This window comes from Giraffa tippelskirchi, chromosome 8 (genome assembly GCF_054371585.1).
Source record: "Giraffa tippelskirchi isolate mGirTip1 chromosome 8, T2T-mGirTip1v1.2.pri, whole genome shotgun sequence".
Taxonomy (NCBI): domain Eukaryota; kingdom Metazoa; phylum Chordata; class Mammalia; order Artiodactyla; family Giraffidae; genus Giraffa; species Giraffa tippelskirchi.
Window position 1 is genome coordinate 127,324,095 of NC_137282.1, and position 20,248 is coordinate 127,344,342.

The 20,248-nt window shown below is 51.4% G+C and overlaps 1 protein-coding gene across 17 annotated transcripts in view; it reads right to left on the reverse strand.

Annotated features, from left to right (window-relative positions):
• CPNE5 (copine 5) overlaps positions 1-20,248 on the reverse strand; it is a 101,051-nt gene that overhangs the window by 63,802 nt on the left and 17,001 nt on the right. For 10 of the 17 annotated variants that reach the window (XR_014062112.1, XM_081520297.1, XM_081520292.1 and 7 more), the window contains one exon: positions 19,783-19,829. The exons of 2 other annotated variants lie outside the window; for them this stretch is intronic. Coding sequence is in view for 9 of the 15 variants with exons in the window: in XM_081520297.1 (XP_081376423.1) it covers positions 19,783-19,829 (47 nt within the window). In the remaining 6 variants the exon portion in view is untranslated. Of the gene's footprint in view, positions 1-11,665; positions 12,236-18,401; positions 18,530-19,782; positions 19,830-20,248 lie in introns of those variants that run through there. 5 more of the 17 variants (XM_081520308.1, XM_081520300.1, XM_081520296.1 and 2 more) reach the window with 2 other exon arrangements.

The following is a 20,248-nucleotide window of genomic DNA, read 5'->3' on the forward strand; positions in this document are numbered from 1 at the left end:
TGGGGGCCTAACATTGCTTACAGTCTGGGGAACAGATCACCCAACACTGGGGGCCACAGGAGTTCTCTGATTAACAAAGCTGCAGGGAAGCTCGAAATCTGCTTTGTTTTAACAAGTGATTCTAATGCAGAGAACCCTAGTGGAGTGTTGGGTAGGTGGCAAGTGCGGACTGAGCAGGCTGGGGTGTGAAACTGGGGAAGGGGCTAATGATTGGGTGGTGAGGGGACTTTGACCCCACCGACAGGGACAGCCTCCCAGAGGGAAGATAGAGAAAGCACAAATGAGAAAGAAGCCTGGAAATTCAGGGTATTCACCCTCTGAAAAACTTACTTCTTGTCCCTGGCAACCAAACTCAGTGGGAAAAGCTCCTGACATGTCACAAAAGATGCTCCCAAGGGTTCCTAAAACCCCTTTGACTAAGCCCCAAGAATATCAATTAAGCAGCATTAATTACATATCATAAGTTCCAGTGAGACCCTCAAAAGGGGGAGGCAGACTTGGAACTTCTCTGAGGACTAAATTAAGTGGCTCTCAGGGGTTGTGCTACACAGAGAAGTGGCGATTTATGGGGGCGGGTGGCGAGCTGCATCGCCATACTGTCCTGGGTCAAAGCCCAGTGCAGGGCTGGGATGGAGAACCTAGGACAGTCAAGCAAGGTCATCGCTTCCCACATCCAGCTACAAGGCCAGGAGGGGGCAAGCCTGCCTCAAGATAGGGATGTCCCAACCTGCAGGCGGCACTGGGCTGGCGATTAGGCCTAGACTGCTTTGGAGGCTTGTTCTCTTGCTAAAGAAAGGAGTGCTACCGCCCCAGCCTGCCCAGCTCCTTCTCCATCCTGCCCTACACTCCAGGAGACTGTTTCCCACCAAACTCCATCACCCGGTTCCCTTGCCCTGGGGGTTTCAAACCCCCTGGGTTTGGCCAGCGGGTGGCCCAGTGGTAAAGAATCTGCCCGCCAATGCAGGAGATACCGGAGACTCCAGTTCGAGCCCTGGGTTGGGAAGATCCCCTGGTGTAGGCAATGGCAACCCACTCCAGCATTCTTGCTGGTAAAATCCCATGGACAGAGCCTGGGGGAGGCTACAGTCCATGGGGTCACAAAGAGTCAGACACACACACAGCGGGAGGCCCTGGCAGGTGGCAGATGGGAGGAGAGAGGTTGAGCTATTACTTCCAGCTCCAGCCTATCTCAGCACCATGGTTCTGAGACGGGCTGCTTCCCCGCTGACCTCACTCACCTCCCACTCTCACACAGTAACACTGTCTCCTCCCACTGCCCCTTCAAGTCTGGGTGGGAACAGCTCCCTGTCTTTGCCAGGCCCAGAGTGCTGCACCGTCCCTTGTGGGTGTCCTCAACCTCACCCACACCTTTGAAAGAAATCCATTAAGTCTCTTTAGTGAAACCAGTTGACTAGAATTCTCCTTCCTGCTGGGCCCCTGACTAATATATTTTCTCTCTCACAAACACATTCATACACTTATACAATTTCCAACTTTAACGGACCATAAACCAAGAACAGTCCCCACCTCCACCCCATTCTTCTCCGACACTGTAACATTCATGTCACCAGTAAAGTCTGTGACTCCTGCCATGCAGCCTAGATACCCAAGGTCTGTGATAGCCCTCTGGGATGCAGGGTCCCAACACAGCCATCCCACCTGTGAGGCTCCGTGGGGACTCTCAGGGACCAAGGCTCCCATCACAGCCTTTACTTTGTAGAAAGTAGACAACCTGGCCCCATCCACACAGGTACCCGAGAGCCCAGCAGGGAAGGGCAACTGCCAGATTAGAACCAGCTCTGAGGGGGCTGTGATGCCCTGAAATTGAATGCAAATGTCTGTACATGTCCTCATTTTCTGGGGAAAGAATCCATGGTTTTCATCAATTTCTCAAAGGGAAGCACGTCTTCAGAAAGCTTTAAAAACCACTGATTCAAGCTTTGAAGACAGATCTTAGGGTTTCCCACAGAAGGCAATAAAGTAGTTAATAGAGCAGTCTGAGGCCAGACATCCCGGGTTCAAATCCTGGCTCAGCTACTCACTGACTGTGTGACTTGGTCAAATTCCTTCGTTAGGGAACCGCTGACCAAAATTGATCACATTGGTCAGGCACAATGATAACCACTTGCATGAGCTGCCTCACAACAGGAGGTCTCGATAAGGAACAGGGTGCTGCAGCTGGAAAACTAATCGGGAGAATTCAGGAGGGGCCAGAAAGAGTGAGGAGATGCCAGCCTATGATATGTCCTACCAAACTCCCAGAATCCTTGGCGCTGGAATCCTCCCAGAATATTGGCTGAGAGATGCACACATCACCAGGAAGGGCTCTGAGTCAACCAAACATGGGCCGAGCAAGAAGATTGTTCAGAGAACCCAGAAATTAATCCCATCGCCATAAAATCTGGGCTTCCCTCGTGGCTCAGCTGGTAAAGAATCCGCCTGCAGTGTGGGAGACCTGGGTTCAATCCCAGGGGTTAGGAAGATCCCCTGGAGAAGGGAACAGCTACCCCTCCAGTATTCTGGCCTGGAGAATTCCACGGACTGTATAGTCCAAGGGGTCGCAAAGAGTTGGACACGACTGAGCAACTTTCACTTTCCATAAAACCTAAGACTGTGAACCCTGACAGAGTAGTTCTCCTGGGCTCCCTTACCCTGCTGCTCTCCACCTGGGCGCCCCTTCCCAATAAAGTCTTTTGCTTTGTCAGCACATGTGTTTTCTGGAACAATTCATTTCTGAATGTTAGACAAAAGCCCACTCTCAGGCCCTGAAAGGGGTCCCACTTCCTGCAACACCTTCACCTCTCTGAGCCTCAATTTCCCCTTCCATAAAATGGAAATGACCATTTATCCACACATCAGAGGGTTGTCAGAGCATTATTAAATGATTTAGTGTATGTAATATACTTCAGAAGGAGAAGAGGGTGTCAGAGGATGAGATGGCTGGATGGCATCACCGATGCAATGAACATGAAGTTGGGCAAATTTTGGGAGATGGTGATGGACAGAGAGGCCTGGCGTGCTGCAGTCCATGGGGTTACAAAGAGTCGGACACAATGGGACAACTGAACAACAATGGCATACTTAGAAGAGAGCCCGAGGCATAAAACATCCTCTGTAAACGTGTGAGTCCACGCTCTGATTCTCTATAAATCCCAAACCCTGGTGGCCAAGCCACCCAGGAAGTGTATGTCTTCCAAGTCTCTGAACTCAGCCCTGTCTCTGAGATGCTCCTGGCCCTAACCACTAACATTTCCTACTCACCTTCCACACCTGAGAAGGTTTCTGTCCTCCATCTAAAGGGGTCCTCTGTGCTTGGGTCCCCTGGAGGTCTCAGTTCTATGTGATTTCTCTCCAAACATCTTCTCCATATAGGGTGAGGCTGAGGGGAAATTGCGGTGCTGGCCCTTTGCTCTTACAAACCAGCTGCTCCATTAAGATCCAGGCTCTGCCCATCCCGTGGGCTCCCCTCAACACCTAGCAATGCCCCCAGGCCTCTGTTAGAAAACAAGGCAGTTGGATGTGTAAAATTTGCTTAGGCGCCCAGGCCTAGAGAAGAAAATTCACCCTAGGGACTTCCCTGGTGGTCCTGTGGTTAAGAATCTGCCTTCCAATGCAGGGGATTCGGGTCTGATTCTTGGTCAGGAACGAAGATCCCACAAGCTGCGGGACCAACAACCAGAGTGAAGCTTCCTGTTGCAGCTAAGACCTGAGACTGCCAAAAATAAAGAGATATTAAAAAAAAATGAAAAAGAAAATCCACTCTGCTCACAGATAGAAAAGGGAGGGCAGGAGGCTTGGGCAAGGAGGCTGCTATTGGGTGTGGAGGGAGAAAGGGGTGTCCTTGGCCTGCTCATCCCCAGCTCAGACACTGGAGATGCAGAACTAAGCCAGCCTGGGGAGAGGCTCTCTCTGTCGCTTCCAGATTTCTAAAACCTAGTCCCCTTCTTCTCCCTCACAACCCTCTGTTGGGGCAGTGACAACAAGCAGCTCAGGGAAGTCTCCCAATATGTCAGTCAGCTCCATGCAGATGATCCTGGATGGGGGGCCCCGGGGGCTGCAGCCAGGGAGGTGTACACGGGTAGCCAAGCCAGTGGCCCAGGAGCCCCACACTGGCCAGGGCTCTGTTACTTATTATCTATGTGAGACCACCTGGGTAACCCCTCAGAGACTGCATTTCCCCAGTGATAAAACAGAGCATCCTTCCTTCTCCAGGGCAAGGCTAGAAGGAAATGTGCATGAAAGGCTGTAAGCACCAGCCGCCCAGCTGGTTTCAATACTGACATCAACTGTCACCAAGCCCTACTGGGTGCCAGGCGCTCAGTGTTTTCCACATATTAACTCATCTAATGTTCATAATACTGGGCTTCCCCGGTGGCTCAGTGGTAAAGAATCCACCTGTAATGAATGTTCATAATAACTCTATGAGGCTGTACTATTATCACCTTCCTTTTACAAATAAGTAATCTAAGATAAGGTTCAGAGGGATTGAGAGACTTGCCCAAGGTCACATTGCAAATGTCTGGAAGGAAGGGGATTCAAACCCAGGCAGTCTGGCTCCTAGTCAATTAGGAGTTGGTCCAGTCACTCACCAATAAGAGGTTAATACTGTGAATGAGGCTAGGACTAAGTCCTATCCAGTCTTTGCCCTAGCCCAACCGCTGAACTGGCCTTCCAGGTGGCTCCAGTGGTAAAGAACCTGCCTGCCAATGCAGGAAATATAAGAGATGCAGATTCAAGCCCTGGGTCGGGAAGATCTCCTGGAGGAGGGCATGAAACCCACTCCAAAATCCTTACCTGGAGAATCCCATGGGCAGAGGAGCCTGGTGGGCTACAGTTGATAGAGTCACAAAGAGTTGAACACGACTGAAGCGACTTAGTATGCACGCAACCTCTGAACATCTTCAGTGCTTACTGTCCCTTCCATCTGGTTAACTCTTCTTGTGGGGCTGAGCAGTACAGGTGAATGCCCCCGAGCTGTTCCAGCTCAACTCCAACCCCACCTCTAACCCCTATACGCACACGCACGCACACACACACACACACACACACACACACACACACACACACCATAGTCCTGGTCCTTCCTGTGATTTCTGTAAATATTCATTGATTAACAGCTTGATCCGATGATTAACAGCGGGTAAAGAATCTGCCTCTAATACAGGAGACGCAAGTTTAATCCCTGGGTGGGGAAGGTCCCCTGGAAGAAGAAATGGCAACCCACTCCAGTATTCTTGCCTGGGAAATTCCATGGACAGAGGAGCCTGGTAGGCTACAGTCCAGTGGGGTTGCAGAGAGTCAGACAAGACTGAGCACACGGCACATACAACAAGCTGACTTAGGACTGAAGATTTTAGGGCCAGAAGGAACCAAATCCTCCCAACCAATGAGAAGAGAGAGGCAGGGAAGGGGGAATGGGGTGCTCTGATGGAGGTCACACAGCTGATTAGGAAAAGGGCGATGACAGGAGCCCAAGCCAGGTGGAGCTCTGGCTCTGAGCAGTGCCCTTGTGTCCTGGAAGCCTGTGGACACCCCCTGTCCACCCCCCACCTCAGGTCTCTTCCTTCCATCAAATCTTCTCATCATGACTTCTCATCTTCAAAAGACTTCCACACATCCACGATTTCATTTAACGCCCCCACCGACCACCAAGGAGATGACTTTATTGCCATCCTCATTTTACAGATGAAGAAACTGAGCTCCAGGAGGTTGGAAGAGAGGGCCAGGGCCCCCAGGGGTGACAGAGGCACTGTGTCCTGCAGTGTTCACTCGCCACCAGCCCCTGCCTCAGGATGAGTGGGTGGCTCTGCAAGCCCGAACAACCTTAATGACCCCTAATTTACACAGTTCTTGCCTTTTTACAAATTACAGCTGGATGAAGCTTTGGAGACCTCCCCTCAGCTGTGGGGCCCCCAGTGGCTATGCTGGCCAGGACAGAGGGAGGTGGGAGCTGACAGACTGCTCTCTACCACCAAGCTGCCCACCCTTCACCAGCTGGAGTACCCCTGTAATGCTCATACATTATTGATGTCTCCTTAATGGGGGATTCTAAAAGTTTCACTGCAGGGCCCAATCCCTGGACCCTCATGAATCATGTTCACCAGGATTAAAATTAGAGGCCAGAAAGCCATCTGACTCAAACAGAAATGGGACAAGGGAATCTGCTTGGCACTGCAAACACGGGACTGGGTGGGCACCCAGGGCTGGGGAGAATGGCCGGAGGTCTGGGCATCAGGAAGGAGGGCATGGGATGAGGGATGGGGCACACAGCACCTGGTCCCCTGCCAGGTCTGCCTCAGTCTCGGGTCTGGAAGTTTCTCTCAGGCTCTGTCATGGGAGGGGTCCAAGTTTCTGCGGCCACCTCCGCCTTGGAGAGTGAGGAGAACCAGGCCCAGAGAAAGCAAGAGGCTTACCTAAAGTCACACAGAGCCAACCATGACTTCTATGGCCTCCCAGACCACTTCCTGCTTTGGCAAGGCCTCTAGGTGAGAAAGGCCAAGGGTGGAGACAGGGGACCTGGGGCTCCAACGGCCTTCCTGGTGATCAGGCCCGAAAGAAGAAGGTTCCCGTTCTGGCCCCAGACATTGGCAGTGGCCTGTGAAATTTTACCAAGCTTTATAATAAAAGACATCCTGTCAAAAAGCTTAGTTCCTGATTAGTCATTGTTCCAGATAATCTGTTAAATTGTCCCAGCTCCTGGCGGAATGGCCCTTACACCAATAAGCCTGGCTGTCAAGCTGCTGACGAAACACCCGCCACTGGCTTGTCCTCTGGGTCCTGCCTGGGCCGCTGGGTCTTGCTTGGGTCTGGCTGTAGCACTTTTGGGGGAGCGGGGGAGCCTGAGAAAGCCTGCCAAAACAGTGCCTGTTCCTTAGCACACCCCAAAATGTCTATGGTTCCTATCAAATGACATCTAGACATCTGAAATGACTGCGGCAGTGGTTCCTTCCTGATCCACCATCAGTGAAATGATACCATCGGTGGTGTCTCACTTACGGCTTCTTATAGGAAGAGCCATTATTGAGCATTTTCTATGTGCCAGGCACTTTATATGAATCAACTCCTTTAATCCCCACAGCAGGCTTTTGAGCCTAAGCACTTGCCTAAGAGCCCCCGCTGGGAAGGTGGTGGCCTCGATTTGGACCCGGTTACCTTGACTTCAGAGCCCACGCTCTCAGCAGTTCAGCCCCAGCGCTGTAAAGTGTGCCTGGACGCTAACGCCAAAGAGTAAATAGATTTCTCAGCTATCAAGGGACCTGGCCTAGATCCTCGGGGTTTACTAGAAAGGCTGACTCCTTTCTCTAAATGGAAGCGTAGGCTCCTATCTAATGTGTGACACAGAACTAACAAACACCTCTGGATGAATGGGGGAAGGGGCGGCAGGAGCCACTCACAAATTTAACAGTCAGCCCCAGAGGCACCACATCAAAGCCTAGAGCTAGAAAAGCCCCTTTTGAAAGTCAGTGGCCTGGGCAGATGAGAGGAGCAGGGCCTTGGACTCAGAAGACCACAGCACGCCCCGGCTCTGCCAATTTCTAGCAGTCTCTGGGCTAAGCAGGGACCCCCTCCATGCCTCGGCTTCCTTATCAGGGATGTGGTGAGGGCCACGGGGGATAACGGGGTGCTATGATGGGGTGACTGCACAAGGCAGTAGGAATGTCAGTCATCCTCCTGTTGAGGATCAGCAGGACCGGGGACAGAGGCACCCCACAGCTTCGCCTCACTGTGCTGCATCATCATCATCCCTGGTAGTACAGTGGATAAGAATGCAGGGGACACGGGTTCGATCACTGGTTTGGGAAGATCCCACAAGCCACGGAGCAACTAAGCCCGTGTGCCACAACTACTGAAGCCCAGACGCCTAGAGCAGGGGCTCTGCAACAAGAGAAGCCACTGCAACGAGAAGCCCGAGCACTGCAACGCAGAGTAGCCCCTGTTCTCCGCAACCAGAGAAAGCCCCCGCACAACACAAAGACCCAGTGCAGTCAAAATAAAATGGATTCATTAAAAAAATAAAGCGTTGAGCACAACAAGGCACTGAGCTGAGTGAGTCTGTCATTTCGTCCCATCACAGCCAAATGAGTGGGCATCAGGGCCCCAGAGTCCCATTTTGCTGATGGAAAAAACTAAGGCTCAGAGAGGTTAAGAGAAATGGAAAAGTCAGGATTTCAAGGGACACGGTAATAAAGCAGGTTCTAAAGCCTAAGACTGGGAGCAGGCACCTAAGACTGGGAGCAGGTACCTGTGGACTCACCTGGTCCCTCCCAGAAGCAAGGCCTTGGTCCTGGACTGCCTACTCCTAATGACAGGGGGTCAAGGTCCTTGAAATTCAGCTGGAAATTCAAGAACAAAAACCACCAAAGGCTGCCCAAGGATCCCAAGGCTCAAGAGTGACCTTTATTTATTTATTTATTTGGCTGCACCGGGCCTCAGCTGTGGCACCTGGGATCTAGTCCCCTGTATTGGAGTCCTAACCACTGGACCACCAGGGAAGTTCCCAAGAGCAACCTTTCTTTGCAGAGGCAGATTGCAAAAAGGGGAGAGTCTGGAAAACCAACCCCATGCTGGTGTGGTAGTCCACCTCCTTGAGAGGCTTGTCTCTCTCTGGGCTTTAGCAATAATAACAGTTCATTGTCACTTTCCATCTTTTGATAAAGGTCTACATTTTATGATAAGGGCCAGGTCCTGTGTTGGTCAGCAGGGATCCCAAATTGGGTTCGTAGCCTAGTGGATGGAGGGTCATTTCATTTCACTTTTAAACTCTTGGCGATGAATCAACCTGATCCCCGCAGCCGGTGCCCACCCCCTCTCATCCCACGGGTTCCACAACACTGCAAACTGTCTTTCTGCTTCTGTCCTTTCCCCTGCAATCGTCCTGCACACCGGGGACAAAGCTGTCCTTCTGAAACATAAACCAGGCTATACCACTCTCCTGCTCAAAACCCTCAAATAGCTTCCCACTGCACTAAGAGCAGTGTCTGAACTCCTACATGGCCTACAAAGCCCTACAGAATCTGCCCCTTCAAGCTCTGTGACCGTATGGCCCATTGCCTTTATTGTTCACGCCGCTCAAACAGTACCGGCTTTCTTTTGTCCCTTGAGTATAGAGAGACTGTTCCCACCTTAGGGCCTCTGCACTTGTTGTTCCCTCTGTCTGGAACCTCCCACCCCCAGGCTTAGGCGTGGTACCACTCAATGCTCAACTCAGCAGGGCCTTGCCTGATAGCCCTCTAACTAAAGCAGCTCCCTTCTGGTCACTCTCTATCTCATTACACTGTCTTATCTTTTTCACAGCACTTATCAATCAGTACCTGAAATCAATTTCTTTGCTGACCACCCTAATCCTCTCCAGTGCAGGGACTCCACCTGTCTTGCCCTCCACTACGTGCCTGGACCAGTGTGTGGCATATAGTGGGTGCTCCATAAACGCCTGTTCCCTGACTGCTCACTCAGGAAACCATGATTATATTTAAGATCACAGACCCCCAACAGGACTCCCAGCAGGCGCCACCCTTCTGCCCCAAGCTCCTTTCCTCTGATTGCTAACCTCTTTCCAGCACACCCTGGGCCGCAGTCAGACTGAGTCACAGCCATCATGTGAATGCATGCAGGCCATTCAGAGCCCCAGGCTTCGCTTTTGTCAGGCCCCATTCCTGGAATGCCCTTTCTTCCTCCCACCATCCTTTGAGTCCCAGGTATAGTGCCATCTCCCCCTGGAATTCCCCCTGGATCCTCTCCCTGCTGTGAAGTGCTGAGAATTCCTGTCTAAACTCCTTGGGAGGCTCTTGGACTAGTTGTAGTCTGAAACCTAGGGCCTTGAGAGGATCTGATCCAACACCCTCATCAAGATCAATAAAAGGAGGCTTTGCAATCTTTCTGTGTACCTGTCAGTTCTCCACCCCTTCTCATCCCAGGAGTTCCACAACACTGCATGCTGTCTTCCTGCTTCTGTCCCTTCCCCTCCAATCATCCTGCACACCGAGGACAGAGCTTTCTGCAAGGCCTCTGAGAGCAGGGACCTCCCTGCTACCCTCTGCACCCTGGAGGTTACCAGAGTCTTACTTGAGTGACTTCCCTTCTCTTGGCTTCCACACTGCTATCTTTAGAGAGGATCATCTGAGAGAACGTATATAAACTGCCTGGTACGTTGCCCGGCACCCAGAGCCCATCAATGATCTATGATCAAGAGCTACCTTTCACCAAGTGTCTACTTGGCTTCCCCGCTTATCCTGTGCTGTACCGTGCTGTGCTTAGTCAGTCATGTCTGACCCTCTGCGACCCCATGGACTGTAGCCCGCCAGGCTCCTGTGTCTATGGGGATTCTCCAGGCAAGAATACTGGAGTGGGTAGCCTATCCCTCCTTCAGGGGACCTTCCGGACCCAGGAATCAAACTGGGGTCTCCTGCATTGCAGGTGGATTCTTTACCAGCTGAGCTACCAAAGAAGCCCCCAATTTGCCCTATGTTATCTCAAATCCTTACACAATAGAGCAGGTAAGTATTGCTAGTTGCCCATTTTACATGTGAGTAATCTGAGGTTCAGAGAGGATAAGTGTCTGGTTCAGTCCATAGAGCTCTAAGTATCAGGGTCCTGAAACAAACCCAGGTTTGTCTGGCTCCTACAACTGCCCAGAACCCCACCCCCACTACATGGTCTGGGCATACTCTGAACCTGCCTGCAAACTTGTTACAAGGATTAGAGATGATGAGTCTGAGATGCGGGGTACACGGCAGGCACTCAGTAAAGGACTCCTGTTGTTACACAGACTTTCTGTACGTCTCGGTTGATTCTTTGAGTAGCTTAAATCATCAGTTATCAGGGAGCAATCTTGGCTGCTAGGATAGGAGTGTCTAGGGAGCTCAGAGAGAGCTGAAGGTGAATCAGAGTTGGATCAAGGCAAGGGCATGGTGGAAAATTACCTCTAGAGGAACAGAGGGAGAGTGGGCAGTACACCAGACTGAGGACTCTGAATGCTGGATGCAGAGAGAGGGTCAGAGCAAAGGAGAGTTTCTTCCCTAAGAAAGTGGGTACCAGGCCCTGAGGAAGGAGGGAAAAGCTTGGAGTCAACAGCATAGGATTTTTTCTATTGTCTATATCACATGATTTTAAATTATTTTTTAAAGAGTTCAATCCACCCTACAAGTGAGAGTTATATTGGAAAGACCCTTATTAGGAGGTTTCACCTTTAATACATTATCTCCTGGGCACTGGAGAGCCATATTAACAGAGGGGTGTTAGCAATGATTTTTCACAGCCAACAGGAAGGTGTAGAGAGACAACTGGATGGTTCGAAGGTCTGTACAAGCATTTAAGTGCTTGAATGAGCAGGGAGCAAAACTCGGCAGAGACCAGTGTGACCTCATGCCTTGGGAGTGGGTCTGGGATACCCCAGGTTCTCCCACAGACAGAGGCTGCCGTGGCCTGATCATCACCAACCCTGGAGCATCCCCTCAGCCTGCCTTGAGAAGCCTCTCAGGTTAGAGGAAGGCCCTGGAACCTCTCTGAGCTTGTAAGGACAGGTGTGTGACTAGGGACCACTTGCTAATATTAGGTTAGAGCCTAACCTTAACTGTCAGACCATGTGAAACTGCCAGTATTTTCAAATTGCAAATCCGAATGATTCAATCTGGTCTTCCCAGCTGGTGCTAGTGGTAAAAGAACTCACCTACGAATGCAGGAGACATTAAGAGTGGCAGGTTGGATCCCTGGATCAGGAAGATCCCCTGGAGGAGGACACAGCAACCAACTCCAGTATTCTTGCTTGAGAAATCCCTTGGACAGAGGAGCTGGCTACAGTCCATAGGGTAGCAGAGAGTTGGACGTGACTGAAGCGACTTAGCCTGCACGCATGGTTCAATCTAACACACGGTGCACGTGGAGAAATCAGCCTGGGTCCTGATTTCATGGTTACATAGGCCCAGTGTCAAGGTTGAGCAGAAACAGAGATGTGTCTTGTTGATCTTTAGTACAGACCAGAACCTGGTGGACCGGAGTCGATGAAAAGAAAGAGAGGAAAAGAGAGAGAGAGCAGTATCTCTCAGGTTACATGGAAAACCAAAAAAGCCTATGCACAGGACTTGTACTGCTCACGAAGGCACAGGGCGTCCTCTCAAGGAGGTCTTGAAAGCCCGGGTGAGAGAGTGAGCTCGGCAGGCTTCCACGCTCCGAAGAGAATGAAGACAGAAAGAAGGATGCGGGGGACCCAAGTCTCTAGTGGAGCAAGAATATTTTACTAGCAGAAATGCAGGCTGATATATCTTTAGCAAAATGATTCCTCAGCCATTACAAAGGATGAAACTCCATCAGTTGCAACAAAATGGATAGTCTAGTACATACAAGGTCACTGACGCTGGAAAGAGTCACTGAAGGGAGTTAGTGAAAGGAATCCAAGCAGGTACCCTTTCCCATGATCTCAGTCCTGAGAACTGCGTGCAGATCTACTCGTTATCGGAATAAGAGCTGATAAGGAACAGAGAATCCTTGAGAAATGGCACACCAAGGAAGAAAAGTGCAACATATTGGATTCCTTAAAGTTGAACGTCCCCCGACAGTGCCGGACCCAGCCCTGACCGTGGGGACAGGTATCTTCCCCAAAGGCCCGGCAGCTGTGGACGGCCACCCAGAGTTAGGTGGCTTCATAACAGATTGAGCCCCAGCCCGACAGTGATGAAGTGCATGGCCGGGCACAAGTTGCTTCCCCTTGCCCCGCCTCAGCTCCTCTCTGTGATCTGGGCCAATCACATCTCCTCTCGGTGGCTGCAGCGTCAGGGATGAGCGAGCAGAGCTGAATCCATCGCAGCTCCTATCTTATGGCCGTTTTTAGGGGGGTCCAAGTGGGAGAGGCTCTAACCCCAGGCTAAGAGGCTGATGTCTTATCTCAGAGCCTTGTGAAATGGGTGAATTCCTGAGCTGTGAGTCAGAGAGCCTTTGGAGGCCAGGAGAAAGCCTATTCTGTCCAGGAGGAGCAAAAAAGAGACTTTGGGGATGAACCTGGGGGTGACCTTTGTGGCCAGAGCCAGGGAGGATGATCAGGGTCTGGAAGGAGGGATGAGGCACACAGAGAGGCAGGGTCTCGTGGGCAGACTGAAAGGACACCCCGGATAAACACCAGCGGGGACAAAGGCACCCTCGAGGCTAGGAGCGGAGCTCCTGTGCCACCAGCGGCCCCCATCCTGGTGGCTGGTACACCACGCTGCAGTGCTCTGCATGTGACACAGGGATGATATCCCGGTGTCTGGCCTTTCCTGAAAGAGCCCCTCCTGATGAGGGACCCTCACACGCAGGGTTGGGAAGCCCCCTCCTCCAGGAATCCCTCACTCCTTGGAGCCAATGAGGTCCCATAGCCTCTGAGGAGGGGACTCAAGTTTCCCAGGAAGCTTGCATATTACAGAACGTTGGCTGTCACTTAGGTGCTGGCGGAGGGGCATGTTGGTTTGATTCCCAGGGTCTTCAAGTGTGGTCGTTCCCACTATGAAGGCCCAGGTGCCCAAGCTGGGCAATGACATTCTACCATTGATATTTCACAAGCATTATCTTAGTTAGTCCTCCCAAGAAGATCCCCTAACCCCATTCTACACATGGGTAAGATGAGACTCAGAGAAGATAAATACCTCACCCCGGTCACATAGCAAATCTCAGAGTTGGGTTGGGAACGCAGGGTTTTATACATCAAGTTCAGGGTGTCATCTGACAAGCCGTTTGACTGTTATTCATGATGTCCTTAGGGACCAGATCAATCTGGGGAAAGGTCTCGAGCAGAGGAACACAGCACTCCGTTTCATTCAACCCCTATCACTTGCGTGGACAAATGACTGCAGCTGACGCAGGACCAGAAGGCAGAACCAAGATGCTGAATGCACAACCATAATTCAACGTGATCATCAAAGACCATAACAACAGACTGGATCTGCCAAATGACACATAACAGAGATAACTGTAAAACCTCACATCTCGATTCAAAAACGCAATTGCCAAATCTGAGCTAAAGGAATTCTGTTCGGATAGCAGCCCATGTGAGAAAGACACAGGCGCCCCAAACCTCAATATGAAACAAGTCAAAGACATCTGTCAAAGAGGCCAGTGGAATTCTAGACAATGTCGACAGACATATAAACCTTGGAAACAGACCCACAGAACGCATGATCGTCTAGTCCAGGACCCGGTGAGGGGAGAGCCAACCCACGGTGCTCTCAGCTAGAGAAGGGAACAGGGCAGGACACACACTTTGGAAAGAACACTGACAAACAGACATGTGTTCCAGAAAGTGTGCCCAGATTGGCAAAGGGACAGGAGACACTTAAATAAAGAACAACTTTGAGAGAAAGGGTCACATTCTAAGTCTGCCCCAACGCAGACTAACAGGGCCCTGTGAGCTGTCCTCAAACACTGAAAGAACACGTGGAAGAGAAAACTAACTTATTTTGCACAAAGTATAGCGTTAGGAACGAGTGGAATTTTGCCCTTTATATATCATTCTATTATAGTTCTGACGTCATATTCAGAAACTCCTTTCACATTAACCTCTCTGTGCTTCAGTTTCCTCCTTTGTTAAATGGGGCGAATAATAATAATAACAATGATGCGGCAGCTACCTCTATCATGGGGTTGTTGTGAGGATTAAATGAGTTACTACGGTAAATGCTTAGATCAGTGCCAGGGTCCATCACTGTTAGCTAAGTGTTTGCTACTAGCGTTACTACTGCTGTTATTGTGGTTTTTGTTACCTCCCTGAATTGAAAGGGAGCGCTGGCTATAGACAGTGTCTGGTCCCCTTTTGTGTCCCCAGCATCCATCCCCCAGCACACAGCAGGTTGAGTCAAAGTTACATGGAGGCTCATGTCAAGATGCTCTGAAGAAGATCATCCTGAACATTCAGAGATGAACTGTCATTCCCAGCTGGTGTTAAGATGTTTAACAGGCTGAGATTGCTCAAAAATAGACTGAGCGCTCAGGCAGGGCCGCGTGGGTGTGGTGGCTGGGGCCGCATGCCCTGCAGGTGGTGTGGGTCAGTCATCGGGGGACACCTTCAGATTCCATGATACCCATCTCCTCCTTTCCCAGGGGCCCCAACTTGGGTAGCCACCTGGCAAGGGAGGGACAGGGATCACCCCTACCCCTACACTTTTCAAACGGGGACCCGCGCACAGCCCCCTCTTCCTAAGTGAGAGCGTTTCTGGGACTCCTCCTGCCTGGCCATCCTGCCCTTCCCGGGACATGCAGAAGGCCCCGGTAAGCCTTGATGCAAATAGTGCTCAATTTCCTGGGCTAAAATTACATCTTGAGTCAATTTTCATAAAGTGCAGTGACAGATTTAGGTGCTGGAAAGATGGAGCTTTCTCAGAAGGCATTAAAATGACCCAAACAGTTAAAATCATCTGGAACTCAACAGCCAGGGGCTGCGAGAGCAGCTTTCATCCTTTTGCGGCCTTTTGCAAACAGGGGGCTCTGGACTCTGCCTGGAGAAACTGCTGTGCCTGCACTTGACACTCTCCAGCCATGGGATGAGTATCTCTCGGCCAAGATCCAAGCTCATGCAGGGACATTTTGCAATGAAATGTGGAGCCATGGGAATGGGTTTGTGTTTACCAGGGAAAGCAGTCTTCCACAGCAGAGGCCACTGTATAGAGATGGGTCTGGATTATTCTTTAACTTCTCCATTCCTGGTATTTTCCTCTGCAGGTCACACAAAGAATCAGGCAAAGCAGTAGGGCCTTGGATGTGTTTGAGGGAAATGTCCCTTCTCTAGAAGTAGTTTGAAGCCTGTGTCCTAGGGTAGCCCATGCAACAGAGCTCTGCCTCCATTGCCCCTGAAGGCTGGACATGGGGCTGATGGATTTTATAAACGGGATCAGCCTCCTCTCTGACATTCTGACCCTACGAGCCCTGAAGTCCTCAGTCTGATGGTCATGAGCTCTCTTCAGCTGTCTCTTCCTGTATCTTACCCCCAACACCCCCTTCGCTCGCTGTCTGTCTGGACAGTCTCTGTCTGCCCCTCTGGATGAACTTCCAGCCCTTCCCCACCCTGCTCTGTGCCTGGGAGGTCAGCCTGTCTGGACTGGATCAGCAGCCCCTGCCCCGAGTCTCCCAGGAGGTTCCACCAAAGGGAGGTGAAGGCAGGAGAGCAGAGGTGGGGATAGTGAGGGTGGCCGGGCTGACCTTGCACCTCTACTGAGGGCCCTGCCCCTGTAGAGAAGCTCCCCTGGGGTTCCCACCCTCCCCTTACTGCCTCAGGCCTGGAGAGGTCCCATTGTTGCCAGCCTCTGCGATTCACCAGCCCTCCTTGGTTTCCTTGAGCCCTGCACACTCCTTTATAAATAGCCTTTTATCATATGTCTCAACTACCCAAGACCTAGACTGGCCTGCTTACTCTCGTCCCCTCCAAGCCTGTGCTTTCACCTCCATCTTTGTTGTTGGGCCCTTGCAAGCACCATGTCTCCCGGCTTCACTGAAACCCAGCTTGACTCACCTCCCCCAAGTGGACGCTCCCACTGCACTGGGGTCGAGCACCCCGATTCCAACAGCCGAGAACAGTCCCCCTCTTCTACAGAACGAGGAGGGTGAACCCGCTGAGTCCCAAAGTTCCTTCCAACCCACAGCCTCCTCTGCTCCCCGTCAAGCACCCCTTAGACAGGTGACTGGTGTTTAGGTTCAAATTCCATTTCAAAAACCCGAATGACACCCTGGCTGTAACGTTCTCTCCTCTAAACTCCCATTCTGTTCTCATCAATACCTCTCATCTCATCCTCCTTCCGCATTATTCATGCACGGGGATCTCCCCTTCCAGGCTGAAAACTCCCTAGTTCCATCTGTGTTTTCGGTGAAACTCTTCTTTTGGCCTGTCTCCCTCTTTCCCTCAGCACCTCATGGATGCTTCCTATTGTAAATATTGACTGAAGAGGGACCAGTAAGGCCCAACAATCTGGCCGATGCTGTATGATAATATTTACCGAACGAAGACTACACAGCAGGCACGTTATCTCCACTTTGCCCTACCCTCATCACAGGCCTGTAAGGTCGGTGTTATCCCTGTATTACCCCCACGTGTGGAAACACAGAGGCTAAGAAATTTGTTCCAGAAAGGGCTGGAGCCAGGGGTGAACGCACAGGGGCATCTGACTCCAAGGCCTGTCTCCTTCCCTCCGTTTCATCCTGTGGTGTGTGTGATAACAAGATGCAATGTGGGCACTTCCCTATCGGTTCAATCCTGTCGGTCCAATGGTTAAGACTCCGTGCTTCCAGTGCGTGGGTTCAGTCCCTGGCTGGGGAATTACTATCTTGCATGCCCCAAGCATGGCAAAAATAAAAAGAAAAGATGCAACGTGGACAACTGGGGACCCTGACCCAAATGAGACAAGCCTCATTACAGAGTGTAATTAAGGGTTCATGGAGCAGTGCCCTTCTGAAGAGGCCCTTCCGGACTTTGCTGAATGAATCACTGAGATGTTAGGACACGCCTGCTCTCTGTGAAGCTCCGCCAAAAGGCCTCAAAAGTAATGAGTTCATTTAGGCTAAACATTTCCCCTGCAATCTGGTTTAGGCTTTAACTGGTTTAGAGTCTTGGAGAGGAAAAAGTCAACAATAGCCCAGTCCCTGGGGAAATATTGCCCATACATTTTATGGATAAAATTTACCCGCTTCAGCCAAATCTGAAGGAGGGAGGAGCAGGGAGCAGGACAGGTGATGTTCCGGCCAGTCCACCAAAGAGGAAGGGGAGATTCATGACTAAGAGTCTGAATTACTGAAGCTTTACTGGCCTGGCAGTCCCTCATTCTCATCAAGCCACCGGGGACTCCCAGCCCTGAGGGCTCTTGGCTTTTTGATGTTTTCTTCTCATGCACTATTCCCTTCCTTCCCTCTCGGCAGGCCCTGGGGGCTAGACGTGTGTCCCTCTGCTTTTTGAAGCTGCCTCTGTCCCGCTAGATAGAGCGCTTCCCTCTCAGTGGAGACCCCAAGCCGAGTCTCTATTCAGAGCCCCGGGCCTCCTCCCTTCCTGTGAAAGGCACAGATGGGGCTGCCAAGGTCAAATCCCCTCTCATCCCACCCTGGATCCTCTTCTGATCACCAGGAGCGAGCTCAGCATGCACAATACAAAGACCACGGGAAACCACCTCCGGATAAATTCACCCCCACCTCCTCAACCATGGAAGAAAACAACATTCTTCACCTCCCAGACATTCACATCATCCTTGTTTGGCCAGATCCTCTTCTCCAAGAGTAAGGAGGTCTGCTCCTTCTTTGTTCAGACAGGAGCCAGGGGCTACCAGGACCCTTCCCTTGACCCCGTTCCCCCTTTTATTCTCTGCACCTGAAAACTAGCTGGCATGGAAGGTGAGAGGGGAGAAGGAAGCAGAGTTAAGAATGGGACAAAAGCTGCCACATCCTTGCTGGCCTCTGTCACCCACCTCTTTTTCCTAATCCAGTCACTCCTCCAACAGCCATTTGTTAACACCTACTGGTGGTGGCTCAGACAGTACAGCATCTGCCTACAATGCAGGAGACCTGGGTTCGATCCCTGGATCGGGAAGATCTCCTAGAGAAGGAAATGGCAGCCCACTCTAGTATTCTTGCCTGGAAAATCCCATGGACAGAGGAGCCTGGTAGGCTACGGTCCATGGGGTCACAAAGAGTTGGACACGACTGAGTGACTTCACTTTCATTGGTTTTATGGTTTAGAGTGAAAAGTGATAGGGAGGCAGGACTTCCCTGGGGGTCCAGCAGTTAAGACCCTGAGCTTCCAAAGCAGGGGGTGTGGGTTTGATCCCTGTTCGGGGAACTGAGATCACACATGCTGTGGGGTGCTGGAGGAGAGGGAAGTGGTAGGGAGGCAAAATTAAGCAGGAAAGGGCATAAGTGCTGGAGAGGTTGAAATGTTAGAGTGGGTAGCCAAGGCGAGGCCTTGATGGAGTGATGTCTGAGTCAAGATTTGAGGGAATTGTGGAGGGGCCACGGGAACATCTGGGAAAAGAGCATCCTGAGAGAAGGAACAGCAAGTGCAAAGACCCTGAGGCAGGAGGAGGCAGGCGTGGCTGGAGTGATGGAGAGGATGGGCAACAGGAGGTGGGTCAGACAGCTCAAGGAAGTCAGACCCCACAGGGCTTGGTGGGCCACCACAGAGACTGTGGTTTTGCAAGAGCTGCTGGAGGGCTCCGACTAGAGGAGGGACGGGGTTTGTCTTGGGTTTTAACAGGATTCCTCTGGCTTTTGGGTGAGGAATAGACTGAAGGTATCTAGCACCCACCCACTAAAAGTCCCTGTGATTCTTGACAGTAAGCCCTCTCCTTAGACCCCCTGTCACCAGGGGCAAAAGACACATGGACTCTGGTGGGACAATGGAACTGAAACAAGGCTGGAAAAGTGGTCATCCTGAGTTATGGCAGAGTTTGGAAGTCAGACTAAGGAGTTGGGAGTTGATTCAAAGCAGAGGGGAGTCACTTAACTAAAGCCACGCTCACTCACATTAGTCAAAAAACCACAGGAAAGCCGCTGTTGGCGACACGGTGCTAGATACTGTACCCACGCCTCAGGCCATGACCCTGGTGGGCCAGGACTCCCTGTCTCCCCCCTCAAACTGGGGCTCCCTGAGGACAGGAACTTTCTCACCACCTTCAGTCTCTGCTTGCATCAGCAGGGATAAGACTCTGCATGCCTTACTATCCTTGGGAGCTGAGATGCTGGAGTTGGTAATCAGTCATCAGGTGGGAGGACTCCAGAGTTAGATGAACAGACAGACAGACCATCAGGGACAGGCTGGTGATCCCAGGGTGGGAGAGGGGCTGTACCTACCTCCCGCCACTGCTTGTTCTCCATCCCTTGAGTATACATGACACATACTGTGAGGAGAGGAGAGAAAAAAGGGTTAACACTCCAGGCCAAGAGGAAGGTGTGCACCCCAGATGGGGAGGGTTCTAGGGGGTCAAGCATCTCAGGACACTCCATCTTGGTTAGCCTTGTTGGGTCTGGGTGGGGGCGAGGTCAGCTTGGAGTAGGGGCCCTAGAATATAGGTCTGTCTGGGAGGACAGTCTAGGCCAGAGCAAGCATGAAGTGTGAGGCAGGTAGACAGGTGGGCCTGAAGGAGGACTGAGTGGCAGAGATGTGGCAGGAGGGAGCATCTGAGACTTGCCTCTCCCTTTAGAGCCCAAGGCGGCCTCATGAGGCCTATTATTACCATCAGTCCCACTTTTCTGTTGGGGAAACTGAGGATCAGAGGAGGCCAATGACCTGTCTGAGGTCATATAGTTGAGCGGCATT